The following is a 17,765-nucleotide window of genomic DNA, read 5'->3' as shown; positions in this document are numbered from 1 at the left end:
ATTCAAAATTTGCCTGATTTTGGTCAAAACTAAAATACAATTTTGGACCAATCATTGTGAATTTTATGAACGGATGGAAATATATATATATATATATATATATATATATATATATATATATATATATATATATATATATATATATATATATATATATATATATATATATATATATATATATATAGACATATATATACATATATATATATATATATATAGACATATATATACATATATATATATATATATATATATATATATATAGACATATATATACATATATATATATATATATATATATACATATATATATATATATATATATATATATATATATGTATATATGTATATATATATATATATATATATATATATATATATATATATATATATATATATGTATATATATATATATATATATATATATATATATATATAGACATAGGCTTAAGCAACTGACCCCAGGTTGAGTATCTACTGTAGGACCCACAAACTAATCTGTGCTGTATTGGAAGTAGAATGTTTTTTACATTTAAAAGAGGTCAAGCAGCCAAAGAAAGAAAACACACACACACACACGCACATAAAAAAGTTACATTTTATTTCATTTCAAGGTACATTTTGTAACTCTTCCATTATCTAGTATGTTCTTAGCTTGATTGTTGCAATGGATAACACATAAATCCGGTCACTTTATTTAGTTTTTGCTTTTATTATTTACAAATAAAACAAAAAGTGTCCATGTCAACATACATTTGGTCAAAATTAAATAACATCAAATGAGAAATGATCGATTTAAGGCTTGTTGTGTGCTGTGGAAGCTCATCTAGACGATTTAAATGGATGATGACACCGTTGATTGTCAGCATGATTGTTAAGTTTATCATCCTGAGACACTACTATGATGCATAAGGAGCCATTGAGAAAAAAGAGTGACTCTTTCCAGTAAGGCAGCTCGCTACATATTCTTAAGGGGGTTTTGGGCATGATCTTGCTCACGCATTATAATGCCACTTGCTTGTGCTATACTCTTTGACGGCAGGTAAAAATAGCAGACCCTTAACATACTGTACCTATAAAGGGAGCGACTTCAGTTAAGACAAAAAGAGTCATTTAATGACTCACTGGTCACATCCCAGTGTTGTATTGATTAAGGATCAAAAGGGTCAATAAAGACTCAAGTAATTTAATCTTTTCTTGTCAATGGAATCAGAAGATTTCAGTCATTGGCTACATTGAAATCACCACAAGCATCATTTCTTGATTCTAGACCGCTGTAACACATCATGTCACTGCATGTAAATATTTGTCATTTTGGCTATTAATTATTGTTTTTTTATTATAAAGATCAATTATAAAAACCGAAGAACACATTCTAGCAATCAAATGAACAACAGTATGTAAGACACATGTGCAATAATCTTTAAACAGCATAACAAAATATAAACCACCATTTGAACCAATGGCTTGAAACACTGTAAAATAATCCAGAGGTGAGAAATTTGGAAAATCTCAAATAGTCAGTGAACTTCGGTTCTTGATTATGGGTCAAAACCATTGCTGTTGCTCAACAGCACGCTGCTTCTCTCTTTCTGATTGCTTCTGGAGCTCTTTTGGATTTTGTCATTCCCAAACACGTCTTTGGAGGAGCCTTCAGGCGAGGTCCTGACCACACTCGAGAGGGATATGCTGACTTGCTTCCTGAGCAGTCTGAGAACCTTTTTCTTGTATCCCTTGCAAGCAAAGAAGTAGATGAAGGGATCCAGGCATGAGTTGAGGTTCATAAGGCAGACGGTGATGTGAAGGGAGATCTGAAAGTCATGCAGTTCTGAACAGTCTGGCTTGTACAGCAGCTTTCTGATCATGTACTGCAAGAGGTCGACGTGATATGGGGTGTAGCACACCACAAATACGAGAATGACGGCGCAAATCACGCCAATGGCTTTACGACTACGACCCGACTTCTCTGTCAGTTTATTAGACTTGGCCAGGAGGCGGAGCTTGGAGCACAGTGCTGAATAACACATCAGGATGGTGATCACAGGGATGCCGAAGCCAATCAACACGGCTCCAATGAGAATGACAGGCAGGTGGTCAGTCTTCTCGAAGTTGGGATACTCCATACATGTTATATGACCACTTTGCTCCTCGTTCGTCATGGGCATTGACAGCAAAGGGAGGGTCTGCATCAACACAACCACCCATACGGCAGCACAGATGTACCGCACCTTCTGTACCTTTCGGAATCGGGAAAAGCGCAGCGGCAGCACCACTGCAATGAAACGGTCCACACTCAAACAAGTCATGAAGTTGACGCTGGCATACATGTTGATGTAGAACAGCAGCGCCACGGCCTTACACAAACCCTCCCCCATTGGCCAGTGAAACCCCTGGCCATAGTAAACGGCACGCAAGGGCAGAGCAAGTGAAAATAAGATGTCCGACACCACCAGGTTGGCTGAATACAGAGTTGTGGAGTTGATTTTTTTTAAATTGGGCCAAATGACATGCAAAGCCAACACATTGCCCAGCAGTCCCACAATGCACATCAGAGAATATACTGCAGGCAGAAAATACTTTGCCCAACCACGATGGTCATACAGGTTGGTACAGGTGTCGGAGTCATTGTTGGTGGCGTTTGTTGCTACTACCATCTCCATGGGGTCAGTTATGAAATCTGGAAAAATGAAAACAGATACATTACTATAGAACTTGAGAAAATCAATCCATGCTTGTACCAGGTTACACTTTGTTGTTTCACTAAGGAAGTGCAACAAGTCTGCGTCCTTTTTTTGTAACGGGCATACATTGCAGGAAAAGGAAATCGCATAAGCCAACTGTGGTTTCAAAGCACCTCCACCCCCCCAATTTACTACAACAATGTTTTTATGAACATGTCAAATACATTTTTCACGTGTGTACGGAAGTTTGTGATACCACTGTAAATGGCAAGGATGTTTTATGTCGGTCATCAGTGCAAATGCAAAGACAGGAGGTCCAGACGAGAAGCAAAAGATGTTTCCTGTCAGTTCCACAACTGCCTGATTTCTGCACCCTCACAAAGACCTTAACTACTAGAAAAACATTTCTAGAATACAACAGAGTAGAATACAGTTCTCTGTGATGGGGTTACAATGATAGTGTAGTGGTTAGTATACTTCTGCAAAGCTTATATACACATTTTTTTTTTTTTCTAGGGACTAGACTCCTCTAATTTGAAAGAGATTGAGAGGAAAAACAAAACAGTTTGCAATCATTCACAATTGTTTCACTGCAATTTAGCAACCATGCTATACATAGATTTGTAGTATGATAATGAATCATCCATGTGCCAGTACAAACAGAACTCACATGCGCTGATGCAATACAACAAACTGGAATGGATATTTCAGTTTATATTCATTTGAATTCACAGAATAATATATAAATAATTATTAATAGAAAAATAGAATTTGAACATCATTTCACACATACTATCTGAAGCAAGAACGGGTCAAAATAGCATCAATATATTTTATTTTTGTTTATCTCAAAAAATAAACTGTCTGCACACTCGAATCCTTAAAGCAAATTGAATCACCAAGCTTTCGGTCTGGCACCTTGGTAATCGTGAGTGCGGTGTAACTCCTTCTAAATAATTATTTTTGTTTAGAAAAATGTAATTATGTATATATATAAAAAAAAAAAAAAAATATATATATATATATATATATATATATATATATATATATATATATATATATATATATATATATATATTTGTTATTATTATAATATATATATATTTGTTATTATTCATAGAAAAATAAATCAGCTTAAACATAATTTCACATATACTATCTGAAGCAAGAACTGGTTAAAACAGCTTCAAAATATTCAAAGTATTTCCTAGAGTATTTATGATTCTTGTCTAAAGTACTAATAGTGTACTAATTAGTCCTTCACAAACACTACTACAAAATCATAATATGTACTTACCAACACTTTCTTGTGCTGGAGTTTTTGTGCCTTTTTTGTGTCAAGTGGTCTGATCATTGCCGTGTCAAAATTGACACCTCCTGGTCCAGCATTTACCACGTTTTCTAACACACCCAGACTGAGCGATGAAATACTGTTTCAACTTTGCTTTTGCTACCATGACGATGACATAATTTCCTGTATTTGTTCAGAAGTTCTCTCTTGAGTGAGGACCTCTCGCTGTCACATGTTAATTGCCATCCTACACGTGTTCTCTGTGTCTAACTGTGGATTAAATTTGTGACACAACAAGCAATAACATAAGTAAAGAAAAAGATTTTACTTATTTGAAAGATTTATTTATTTGTATTTATTTATCATAATGAGGAGAAAATGATCCAGCTTCATTTATTATATAGTTTTATTTGTGAATTAGTAGGGTAGTATTTTAGTAGTTTTTAAAAAGCACTTCCGATTATTCTTCAGTTTTAATAAAATGTGCTATTTAGATTTTTTTTATCGTGTGGTTTCTCGGCATTATTGGCTGTGACAGTAGTTGTGAAAGTGCGCAGTTCTTCGTTCTAATGTTAGAAGTTGAAAATGACATCTGAAAGCTTCAGAAAAACTCCCGATTAGTTTGAAACATCCTGTTGGCACCTGTAGCCTTACGTGACAACCTCTTAAAACAAAGTTTTGATGCATTATTTACAAAACTACAGCAGCTGATTCCGTGATTTGTCATAAAGTTTGAGAATACAATTTTTCCAGAATACACGATTTCGTTCTTCACAACGTCTGTTATATAATGTAACTACTAAAATGTTTCTGGCTGTTTGTTGCTGTTGTTGTTGTTTTTTTTTTTTTTTTTTTTTTTTAAATGTCCTGTATTCCTTATGGTTGAGGTTGTGTATTCACTTTAATACGTATGACGCTGGTGACACACAGAGACAACCACAAAAATTAATTTCTTTTGAATTTGGGTTTTTTTTAAAAACTTTCAGAGCCTTTCTACTTTCACTAAACAGAAATGTAAAAGGTTATTTCCGGCTACTGTCTCCAAAGCAACGGTTCTATTAACATTTGAGAGGATGTGGCTTTTGACAAATCTTTCCATCTTCTGCTAAACACCATTTACATGTGTGCAAATCTGTAACCTTCATTCCATATGCAATCACTCCATAGCATTATTAGCAATGACTAATTTATTCCTGTGATGTCAACTGTTACCTAAATCTGAAACATCATTTTTTTTTTTCTCTCCATGTGGTGAAACAATGTTCAGAACTTTCCAAAATAACTGAGATCCCCAATACGATAAGTCTCATTTTAATGTGTTTACGTGTAGGCTAAATGTCAGTGCATATTAAATTATAAGAGCATGAAATATCTCGGAAATATATGTGCTCTGTCCAAAATCAATGGTGATCTATTTAATATCCAATTAAAAATCATCTAAATCATTCTCTTTGTCTTACGGTTGTCAGCTTGTTCTTTGACATATTTTGAATGTTCTCACACCGCACTCTCTCGTGCTCTTCTAATTGATTTATTTTTTATCTAAATTAAAAAACTAAACATTCTAAAATCATTTTAAACGTGAAATGTTACCTTCACTAACCCGGTTTTCTGTGAAAATGAGTGTGATAAACAGGAAACCTGAAATTAAGTAATGCCTTGGGTTTCTGCTGTCTACAGATTGACCACTGTTCCAATAGCACTTTGGCATACACACCTATTGCTTCTGCACATTTTTCAAACGTGCAAGGCAATAACATCTCACGTCTAGGGCATGGCATGTCAAGCTATTTCCCGGTGGTGTTTCACACAGCTAAGGGTGGTTTTCACACCCGCTGAGGCCTCCAGAACTCTCTTAAACTGTTAAACTTATAGACAGTGACTGTCAGTGACTTTGGTTTAAACCCATCAAGGGTTGATCCTTGAGCTGCTTGAGTGTCATCTTCACCACACATTACTGCTGGAAGATTGAATATATCAAAAATATCTTCATCACATACTGTTTCATGAATCTGTCTGTGTCTGAATGGAGAAACTGGATGACTTGATGCGTCAAAAACATATGAAAACACTGAATATGTCTGCTTGGCTTCTAAACTGAGAGCTGGTGCTTTTAAAATCACACAGACAGGGATTTGGGCCACAGACACCACAGAGACTAGCTCAATTCTAGTGGAATTTGTTTCATTTCTTAAGCATACTAGACAGAAGTTTCAGTTTTGACTCAAAGCAAAAGAGAGCTCAGTTGTTTGAAGTGTCAGCAATACACTTGAAAGTTTTAACCAGACTTGTAATTACAGAATCGTTCATTTTAAAAGACCATCACATCATACTGAAATCTGTCAACAAGATAATACAGACTATGATAATGCTTTTCTTGTAATGCAATACAGGTTGTCTACATTCAGTAGATCTGAGTTAAAGGTTATTAGCTGCCTGGAAGCTGAGTCTGACTTTTTTCTTGTTGGTAAGTAAAAGCGTGAAGCAGACAGTAGTAGTACTGTCAACTGCTGAGCGACAGTCCACATGAAATACACTCACTAGAAACTTTATAAGGTACAGACTGGACTTCAGAACTGACTTAATTCTTTGTGGCAAAGATTCAACGAAGTGTTGGAAACTTTCCCCTGAGATTTTGGTCCATATTAACATGATAGCATCACACCTTTGCTGCAGATTTGTCAGCTTCACATTTATAATGCGACTCTTACAATCCACCACGTCCCAAAAGTGCTCTATTGGATGGAGATGTGGTGACTGTGGAGGCCATTCGAGTACAGGAATCTCAGTGTCAGGTTAAAAAAAGCAGATGCTCAGTTGGTAGCCTAGGGGCCAAGGTGTGCCAAGAAAATATCTCTGACCAGGCAACTATTTTCCAATCTTCTATCATCCAGTTTTGGTGAACATGCTCTTCTGCATAGCTCAGTTACTGAGGTTACTGTTGCTTTTCTATCAGCTCGAACAATCGGACCATTCTACTCTCACTTCTGGGATCAGCAAATCATTTTTGTTCACAGAACTGCAGCTCACACATAACTTCTCATTCTCTGTAAACCCTACAAAAGTGTTTATTTTTTAAAATATATATATATATATTCCAGTAGATCAGTAGTTTCTGAAATACCTGCTATCTGGCACCAACAACCATGCTACATTCAAAGTCACTTGATTGAGCTTCGTTGGATGTTCCACATTCTGATGCTCAGTTTGAACTGATTGTATAGACCACATCAACATGCCTAAATGCATTGAGTTGCTGCAACGTGATTGGCTGAGTTTGCATTGACAGGCAGTTGAACAGGTATAAGTAACCAGTGAGTGTAGATGATTTGCATGTCGAAAACAGTATTTATCTTTATTTGTAGCAACCATGGTTCAAGAGACAGAATGGTGTATAAATGTTGAGGTGCTTTACACTGATGCCGTCCGCTGAGTTTGAGGGTTGTTTTCACACTTTTTTTCTCTGGGTTTTTTTTTTTTTTTTCTTTATTGAAAACAGTTGACTACTCAAAATGTTTTAGCAGATACACAACATTTTTATTAGTCACTACTTCTTATTAGGGAATAAAAACTTCCCTTAATCATAATGACTATCATTAAAAACTCATAAAATCATTTGTAAAGGTCATTTAATTGAACGTACATGAACTTGAACTTGAATTTTCATTCTATTACTTTAAGTGCACTCAAATCACATCGGTCAGAGCAAAATGGCGGTATTATTATAATTTATTTTTTAGTTTTAATATATTTTTTTTAATTTATGAAGATGATGTAAACTGAATTCTACAAAAAAAAGAATATGTTCAAGTTCATGTACAAATATTTGAATAGGTAAATCGAGGGTGAATGTCTGAGCACAAGGTTAGAGTGTCATGTGTCAAATTTTACATAATAATTACTAAATGTATCTAATTTTTAAAAAGGTTTTTATTAAATGAACTATTATTTATAAGCTTCTTTTTTTCTTCTTGGGACTAAAATTGATACATTTTGGTCAATATTGATAATTAAACAATATTTTGATAAATGTGCTTTTGTGCTGAAACCTTTGCTGGGTAAGGAAAACCACCAGTAGGTGGCAGCAAGCCCCTGTATCGGTAAAGTATTTATTGAATCGTTCAAATCAAACGATTTGTTCAAAAATGCTGATCAGGACACAGAGAAAGTGTCCATCTGACTGGGCGATTGAATCCCTGGCTAACTTGATTCGTTCAAAAATTGATTCGTTCAAGGAATGGAACAATGATTACTATGCACTGTTATATCAAATTCATTGCACATTTTGTAGGCCTACTGATATTCAGAAAAGTACATTGCTTGTGCAATGAATATAAAAACATAAAAATTCATACATGTGTATTTGTTTTTTTTCACTGCTTGAATTATACGCTTATATTGGCCAGTCACCTCTATTTGTGAATTTTCTGAAGTAGATAATTGTAACATTTCATTTGCATGATAAGTTTTACATACAACAATGCATGTTATTAACCCAAAGGGGATGGTAAGGGTGGGGGGGGGGGTGCTTTTGTCATCAAAAATAACAAATAAAACACCTTAGAGCTAATAATGCTTTTTCATGCGTTTTATTTATACACTGTAAATACTTTCAATATTTAATATTTAATAAAAAAAATGAATGATTAAAACAACAAACAATGTTAGTGGCAATATTAAGCATTTTTCTGACACTTTCTCAGGCTTGCACATTAGTGATCAATCTAGCAAGCTCAACAGCCTGTCAAGTGTTGTCCTCACAACCATGTCATGTTGTTGTTTATAAATGCTAAATGGTCTGAACTTGCCTATTGTTTATTGTTACTATTATTATTATTAATAATAATATTATTATTATAGTACATTAGATCAAATTAATTAACTTTTTAACTCAAGCTTCTTCAACAAAATGGAAGGTGTATTTTATTTTATTATTTTTTATTTTATTTTATTGTAAGTTAAAATGCACTACATGATCTTGGCAAAGATAAGATTGCAGCACACCAGCAGGAAGTTAGAGCTTGTGGTAAGTATGTTCTTGTTGACATCACATAACTGGGTGTTGGGTTATCTGAAGAAAAAAAAAAAAAAAAGATGTTTATCATAGTATCAAGTTACTACAGTGATTCCATTTAGTGTAAACAGAGAAGAGGAACTTTTGGTGTCTTTCACAGATATCCTGCAAGACAAAGTTCCTTGTTTATTCCAGTGCTGTTGGAAATATATTTTGAAATGATTCCCCCCTGACAGATTTTTGCTTTTCATATTTCCAATTTTCACAGTTGTATGAACGTTTGGTCAAGGTGGTCATGAGTTTTTCATTTTTCAAGACATGGATTTGCAGCATCGCCATTGTTTGACATGGGTTAATGTGGTCATCGTGGCAGGGAGTTCTGTTCATCTTGCTAAATTCAGGCAATGTGTAACAGATTGTTGTTATTTTGGTTGCTTCCTGCCAAACAAGCTAGTAGGTGCCGTCCCCATTGCCCACAAGGAGGGCTTCTCCAGCTTGAGTCTTGGGCTGAATTCAGAAAAGCATACTATGCTTGCTTTTCCTGTATTGGTTCCTCCTCTTGGTTTCTTCCTAGAGGAGGAGCTTAAATATCTAACTTCAGTTTTCTTTGGCACATTTGGTTTTGGCTTGCTCACTGGGGGTTTGTAAAGTTTGTAAAGCTACTTTGGAATAAAACATATTGTGAAAAGCATTTCCCATATACTTTGAATTGAATAACGTAATGTACAAATACATTTAAATACATTTTGCTTGCCCTTTCCCTGGCAGATGAATCAATCGATGCAAAACTGTTGACTCTGGTCATTTGGGAAATGATATGGAACTTTTTAATTTGAAAGGCCTTAGTTTGTAGCCATTTAATAATAAATCAAGGATGCATCTATAGATTTAATCCTTATAGTTTATTAATAGAACATTGCAAATAACACCTGTTACTAAGAAACTGTGCATTTCACAAAAGTTTTCAGTTAGAATAATAATAATACTATTTAAATTATTATTATTATTATTATTATTATTATATATATTTTTTTAGTTTATTTAATTTGAACAGCCTCTAATCCAATCCTCTAATCCAATAAATGTTGTCCACAATAACTGGTACCCAAAGTTTTCTGTGTTTAGTCACAAGATGGCAGTAATGCTTCATTCAGCTATTCCTTTAATTTGACATTCTGGCCTGCATATGATGCCTCCTTCAGGCTGTAGATGAGCAGCAGCACCAATAAATAATACATCAATAATTTTGAATCTTATAGAAGTATAACATGCTACTTTATGGCGGTTTTAAATTGGGACATGATGATAAATTACTGATATTCTCATTGCTTTGTGCAAATGTGTGTTTTCCTTTCGAGTTTTTTTCGACAATTGTTCATATAAACCACTGCTTACATTTTTAATCAGGACTTTAGTCAGGACAGACGCCATATGGATAAAAAGGAGACTGGGAGAGAGAGAGAGAGAGAGAGAGAGAGAAGGAGAGAGAGAGAGAGAGAGAGAGAGTATACTTTTACAATGGTACTCAAGGTACTAAATCACATACTTTTCGATACTGAAAGGTTTTTATTAGTAAGATATTTTGTCATTAAGTTTGAGAACAAGCCTAGTTCATCATTGAATTCAGTGATGTCATCATCTCATTTCAGTTTAAACAGTATCTGTGCAATCATTTGCAATGAAGAGATGATATCACTGTAAATGAAGTGTCCCAAACTAAGCAAGCCAGAGGCTACAGCGGCAAGGAACTAAAACTCCATCGGTGATAGAATGGAGATTAAAAAAACCTTGGGAGAAACCAGGCTCAGTCAGGGGGCCAGTTCTACTCTGGCCAGACAAAACCAGTAGTTCAATTCCAGGCTGCAGCAAAGTCCGATTGTTCAGAAGAATCATCTGTTTCCTGTGGTCCTGTGATCCACAGGGGATCTGTATCTGGGGCTCATCTAGTTGTCCTTGTCTCCGCTGTCTTTCAGGGCTTTAGAGGTTCTCTCTAGGTGCTGATCCACCATCTGGGCTGGATACGTACTGGATCTGGGTGACTGCAGTGCCTTATTGCATCCTATCTTGCTTTTCTAAATAAATTGTTTAAGTGGTGGTTGCATTTTCTGGAGCAGAGGACTGGGGTGATTCCTCCATGTTTATTTTTATTTCTTCCTTATAAGTTTCAGTTAACCTGTTACTCCCACTCCCAACCTTAGACTATGATGTTGATGCACTTAATGCCAACAAAGTTTTCTGGTCTATGCAAAAGAATGTTGTGGTCAATAGTGTCAAACGCAGCACTAAGATCCAATAGTACAAAAAAATTTAAATTTATTTAATTGCATTTAGCAGTTGCTTTTATCCAAAGCGACTTACAGTGCATTCAGGCTATCAGTTTTTACCTATACTAATACATCATACCAATATATCGTACTAATAGAGAGATACAACCACAATACAATGATAAGAGCAGGTCTTTTGAGAGCAGTCTCAGTACTATTACAGTCTAAATCCTGACTGGAAATCCTCACAGATACCATTTTTCTCTAAGAATGAATAGAACTGTGAGGATACTATCTTTTCTAGTATCTTGGACAGAAAATGGAGATTCGAGATTGGTCTATAATTAACTAGTTATATGGGATCAAGTTGTTTTTTTTTGTTGTTTTTTTTCTGAGAGGCTTAATAACAGCCAGTATGAAGGTTTTTGGGACATATCCTAATGACAGTGACAAATTAATAATAGTCAGAAAAGGATCTATGACTTCTGGAAGCACCTCTTTTAGGAGCTTAGATGGAATATGGTCTAACATGTTGTTGGTTTAGATGATTTAACAAGCTTATACAATTCTTCCTCTCCTATAGAGAATGAGTGGAACTGTTCCTCAGGGGGTCTATAATGCCCTAAAATCAAAAAGGCAGTAACTACGCAAAGTGCAGAACTGAGAAAAATGACTTAAAAGTTATCCTGTCATCCAGCCTAAGTAGTTACTGTACAAACAACTACCATTTTTCTCCAAAACGACACACTTTTCAGATAAGATGTTTTGTCACATAACTAAGGATGCCCTGAATGTCATGAAAATGACTAACAAATTTTTGACCAAAAATGCAGTTACTGCCTTTTTGCTTTGTAGGCCAGTATAGTGCACTGTCCGATGCGATACTGTAGCTAACAGCTGCATGGTTACAATTTTATCTCTAATAGTATCGCTTTTAAAAGTAAAGTAGTTCATAAAGTCATTACTGCTGTAATGTTGGGAAATGTCTTGTTGATGCTTTATTTTTCGTTAATTTAGCCACTGTATTGTATAAATACCTGGGGTTATGTTTGTTTTCTTCTAAAAGAGAAGGAAAGTAAACAGATCTAGCAGTTTTTAATGCTTTTCTGTAGGATAGGTTTTCTGTCAAGCAATACAAAATACCTCTAGTTTTGTTTTCCTCCAGCTGCGCTCCATTTTCCGGGGTGCTCTCTTTAGGGTGCAAGTGTGCTCATTATACCATGGTGTCAGACTGGTTTCCTTAACCTTCCTTAAGCATAAAGGAGCAACTGTATTTAAAATGCAGAGAGAGTCCATAGTTTCTGTTACATCATCAAGTTATTCTGAGGTTTTGGATATGCTAAGGAATTGGGATACAGCAGGAATATTACTTACAAAGAAGTCTTTTGTGGTAGAAGTGTTGGTTCTACCATATTTGTAACAAGAAGTAGAATTTACAGTTTTAGCTATATGAATTTTTGCACAAAACAATTCAATAAAATGCACATCAATTCAATGTGACAGTATTAAATCCAGAGTATGATTTCGACAATGGGTAGGTCCTGAGACGTGTTGTCCTACCCCAAAAGAGTTCAGAATGACTATAAATGCTGAACCCAATGCATATATTTTATTATCAACATGGATATTTAAATCACCAACAATTAAAACTTTATCTGAAGCCAGAACTAACTCGGATGTAAAATCAGCAAACTCTTTAATAAAGTCTGTATGGTGCCCTGGTGGCCTGTATAAAGTAGCCAGTACAAACTTCACAGGGGATTTATCATGAAGATTTGTTTCTCTGGATAATGTTATATGAAGCACCATTACTTCACACGAGTTATACTTGAAGCCTGCCCTGTGAGAAATACTGAAAACATTGTTATAATTGAAGCAACACCTCCCCCTTTACCTTTTGAATGCATCTCATGTTTATAACCGTAATCTTGACCGGTAGACTCATTTAAAATAATGTAATCATCAGGTTTCAGTCAGGTTTCTGTCAAACAGAAGAGGTTGAGCCATTTATTTCTTACATACTGTACGCTGTATAGTAAACTAATATGCCTTTTTATTTTTTAAATCCAAAATAAATCACAAGTTCTGAAAAACTAGGGCAGGAAATGAGTGCTATGGACCAAGGTTTTTATTTAATTTTATTTTTTTGAATCAGTTGCCAACTGGTTTATCTGAAACCGATCATACCACAATAAAAACTTGGCTTATTGAAAAAAAAAAAAGTAAAACCATTTTCCCCTTTGCGTTGACCGGGGATTAGGTCATTGTGGTGACATGTGAATAAAGCAAACCACTGTTACTAATTTCACTGATGATGCAAACGTTTGGTTAGACAAAAACATCTGTTTGAATTAGGGGTCAGAGAAAAATTTGGGTGGAAAATAGTAATGCAAAAATAAATTATGTGACTTTATTGGTGCAAAAAATAAAAATAAAATAATAATAAAGATATGATCCATTTAATTATTTATTCACAACTTTCGTTAAAATTTTGTCTAGATATTTTTTATAGATATGAGATAGTTTTACACAAATATTCAGCTTAGCTTAATGAGGTAAAACAAAATATATATATATATATTCATTTGACAAACTTTTTTGCTGTGAGTTTCTTTTGCCAGATATTTTGGGAAACTAGAGGGTAATAGTGTGTGATGAGGTTGACAAAATGACATGTTATTAACCCCATTCAATGCTTTAGTTAGAGACTGTGCATTTGCAATCATTGTTAAATTCAAATTATATTCTTTGAAAATATATTATCTTCAAAGACAATTTTACCACCCACATTATCTGACACCTACATCCTTGTGTTTTGTAGGCTGCTACATGCTTGCCACATTCTCCGCATTTTTTTATAGACACGTAGCTTCATGGAATACACAACAAAGTATAAAAACCACCTGTAGCAGCTAAAAAAGACACTTCATGTGCTTGTGGTTGTTGATGATATCCTGTTCTGAAGATCAGGTGAAATAAAGCAGGAAAAAGAGCACTGCTGCCATGTGTGTTTAACACCCACATGCTCCCATCAAACACGTGCTGCCATATACGCTTTTTAGTCCCTGATGCCCACACAGAGGAGTGTGATGGTGAAGTCATCTCTGTTTCATAGTAACACTGTTTCAGTTGATATGTTTCATATGTCAGAGCTACAAAGACTGAATCATGTGGCATGACATTCTAAGAAACGCTAAGATATGATTCTGGTTATAGATAAATGATTTCTCGTTGCGATGCCCAGAGACTTGTTGTACATTCCCAGGGGTTGATGACTAAACGGCAGATTGGGTCATCAAAAACATTTTTCTCATTTCTTTCATTGTTGTGTAGGCAGTGGGAGATGATAAGGGAAATAAAACACAACAGCCTGTAAATGAACCTCTTTAATTGGTATTCAGAGAAAGCTGTTTAGCACAACTGACAGTTACATTAAATTCCCAAATGGAAAATGCTGTTATAGGTATTGCCCAAAATGTTACCCACACATTTTGAGCGCCTTTAAAGCAAAACACAGTATTTACACAGCAGCTTACAGAAATGTCAACAGATATTTACATACACCTACCTAATCATCCATTATTACTCAGAATTTCTTCTAGCTTCCTTGACCTTTGTGTGTGTTAAAATGTTCATTTTAAATCTCTGAATTTCATTTTCTGAATAGACATCAATGGCAGTACTACATGACCAATTAAAAAAGAAAAAAGAAAGTCCAACAGCATGTTAATCATTTAAAGAAATATATTACACAAAGAAATTAACCTTATTCAGTTATAAATGTACATGAGTGATAAATTCATATTAGACTTAATTTTAATCATAAAGACCTAAATTTATACAAAATGTGGGCAAAAATCCTAAAACAAAATAACTGACTCAAAGACCATCAATAATCAGGAATGGAATGCCATTTGTTAAGAAATATAAGGTATGGAAACTGTGCAGTTTACACCTATCCAACCACACGTGTGCAGACACTTCCTCTGCAGTCTGCATCAGATTTTTCATTGTAAAATTTTGGCCCTCATGTATTACTACTACTGTTTTCCTGAATGCTCCTGGAGGATGCTGGAATGGAAATATAGCTCTTAAAAAGACTCATGACTCTCTTCTTGTATGTTTTGATGGCAAAAAAGTAAATAATAGGGTCAAGGCAGCTGTTAAAGTTCATCATGGCAACAGTTACCTGTAGGACCATTTTCAAAGTCTTTAACTCATCACAAGAGGGCACATTGTACAGCCTTCTCACGGTAAACTGCATGATGGTGATGTGATAGGGACTGAAACACACCACGAAGCTTAGCAGAATGATCAGGATCATATTTTTGGCCCTGCTGTTGCTTCCAGACCTGTTGGCCACTGGGTTTTCCTTGGACGTCTTGTAGAGCTTGCAGCTGACCTGACTGTAGCAGCACAGGATGAGTCCCAGTGGAAAGCAAAACCCTACGACGCATGCGAACAGAAGACCTATTGCCATCTTGTAGCTATCAAAATTGGAGAACTCCATGCATGTTCGATGACTGGATCGATATTCCAGGGTGCTTTTGAAGAGCAGAGGGGACGTCTCAAGAAGAACCACCACCCATACCAGAATGCAGATACCCCGTACGACTTTGGTTTTCCTCAGCCTTTGACACCTCTGACGGTGCAGCATGGCCAGGTATCGATCTATACTGATGCAGGTCATGAAGGCAATGCTAGCATAGGTATTGCAATAGAAGACCATGGCAGTTAGCCGGCAAAAGAAATCGCCAAAAGGCCAGTCGAAGCCTCGGATATAGTAGGTGATCCTGCCAGGAAGAGCCAAGGTAAAGAGGGTGTCGGAGATGGCCAGGTTGATCAGATATATCGTGGTAGAATTCATCTTCTTTTGTTTTTTCTGACAGGTGATGTAGAGGACCAGGCTGTTACCTGCCAAGCTGATGAAAAATATCAGGAAATAAAAAATGGGAAAGACGACCCGAGCAGACTCCTTGTAGATGAAAACATCGCAAGTCTGGTTTGTGTAGCTGTCATTCATTGGCATTGTCTGTTGTGGAGTTTGTCCTGTCATGTTCCTGAGACCATTTGGGCAAATAGAAAACTGTTAACAAGACTGTTTAGCTGGAAATAAATACCAAAACATTTGCATCTGCTTCCTGTTTAAAAATGTTCAATAATAAATATATATACATATATAGGTGTGGAAACCTTTGGAGCACAGTGTTTTAGATGTAAATATATAATTTCATATTGTGATCCAAAAGATTCCACATCAGTAAGTCACAATAATTGTCTGATACTCACAGCAAGTATGATATTCGGTCTCTTCTAGAAATGGATAGTGATTTGACAGATGTAGTGATGTTTTTTTTTTTGCTGAATTACTTCAAAAGAAACCCACCCCCTTAAACCTGATTGGTTACGCTCAATTGTGGTTAGGTTAGACATCCTGTAAATCTCTGTTTGAGTTAAATTAGTCTTTTTTTTTTTTCTATTTAATATCTTAATGTTTATTTGTTCCCTTCAGTTGTAATTACTATAACATTTTTATTATAACTAGTAAACCTATTTTATACAAATACTGTTTTCAATTAACACATTCAGAGAAATTTCAGCTAAAATATATTAAATGTTCCAGTGGCCGGGTTGCTGTAGTCTTAATGGCAATGTATTGACTCATCTTTTCATTATTAACAGTCAAAGAAACATGCTACAACACCTGCGATAATAGTCAAAACAATTTTTCTGGTTATTTAAGCTCACATTCAACCACAAACTCCGATTTCCTGCAACACTGACCCAGTTAAAATGACAACATGTATGCTGAGGTACCTTTGCAGGGCTTAACAGCATCCCCTTTTATAAAACCACAAGGGTAAATGAAAGATATCCCAAGCACAGGAAACACTACATTGGCAACTGCTTTAGATTGACCAACAGAAGTCACTTTAAGCATCAAGTTTAACAGAAAACAAATCATGCGTGGTTGTGCAACTTTAATTTAGTGAGAAAACACAGGTAGTCTGCAGTACCCTGCGAGTGAGTCAGGCTGCTGATAACATCTGTGGTTTATAACCGCACTGTACCTCATCCTCATGTTCGATGTATGGCAGCAGTTTCCCAATCACTTGGTTTTCTGTTGATGAAAGTGGTAAAAAAACAACAAAAAGTGTCATTCATTTCACAATACTAAAAAACGTGAAGGAATGTGTGAGAGATGTTTGCTTAAAAGATATACCTGTGGTCTTTATCTTGCAGAGTCTGACACTATATGCACGTTTACATAATTTTGAGACATAACAGCAATTGCTGTGAAACTTGCTGCATATTGTATTTACACATTTGCATTAGACATTATAGGTAGTCACAGGACTGTAGATTTGTTGATACTTTACGTGACCATATTAGACATTTTCCCAGGACACATCCTTGCCAGGATTTTTATATTGTCTAAAAAGATCTGTGCTGTGCAGATCGATCATTGTATGACATTCATAAGAGCTATAGAGAGCAGAGCAGATGGCTCCTTA

General features: G+C 35.4%; 2 protein-coding genes across 2 annotated transcripts; both read right to left on the bottom strand.

Moving 5' to 3' along the window:
- Positions 1-584: 584 nt before the first annotated feature.
- Positions 585-4,121, bottom strand: LOC113053165 (G-protein coupled receptor 183-A-like). The gene is made up of 2 exons (XM_026217951.1): positions 3,979-4,121; positions 585-2,677 (listed from the first exon to the last, which is right to left on the bottom strand). Exon 2 carries the CDS (start codon positions 2,658-2,660, stop codon positions 1,542-1,544), a length of 1,119 nt encoding a protein of 372 aa, XP_026073736.1. The 5' UTR covers positions 2,661-2,677; positions 3,979-4,121; the 3' UTR covers positions 585-1,541.
- Positions 4,122-14,640: 10,519 nt separating this feature from the next.
- Positions 14,641-16,574, bottom strand: LOC113053747 (G-protein coupled receptor 183-like). The gene is made up of 2 exons (XM_026219018.1): positions 16,540-16,574; positions 14,641-16,310 (listed from the first exon to the last, which is right to left on the bottom strand). The coding sequence occupies exon 2, from the start codon at positions 16,304-16,306 to the stop codon at positions 15,278-15,280; it is 1,029 nt and encodes a 342-aa protein (XP_026074803.1). The 5' UTR covers positions 16,307-16,310; positions 16,540-16,574; the 3' UTR covers positions 14,641-15,277.
- Between the last annotated feature and the right edge of the window lie 1,191 nt (positions 16,575-17,765).

Source organism: Carassius auratus, chromosome 34 (genome assembly GCF_003368295.1).
Source record: "Carassius auratus strain Wakin chromosome 34, ASM336829v1, whole genome shotgun sequence".
NCBI classification, from domain to species: Eukaryota; Metazoa; Chordata; class Actinopteri; order Cypriniformes; family Cyprinidae; genus Carassius; species Carassius auratus.
This window is presented reverse-complemented; position numbering and strand designations above follow the sequence as displayed.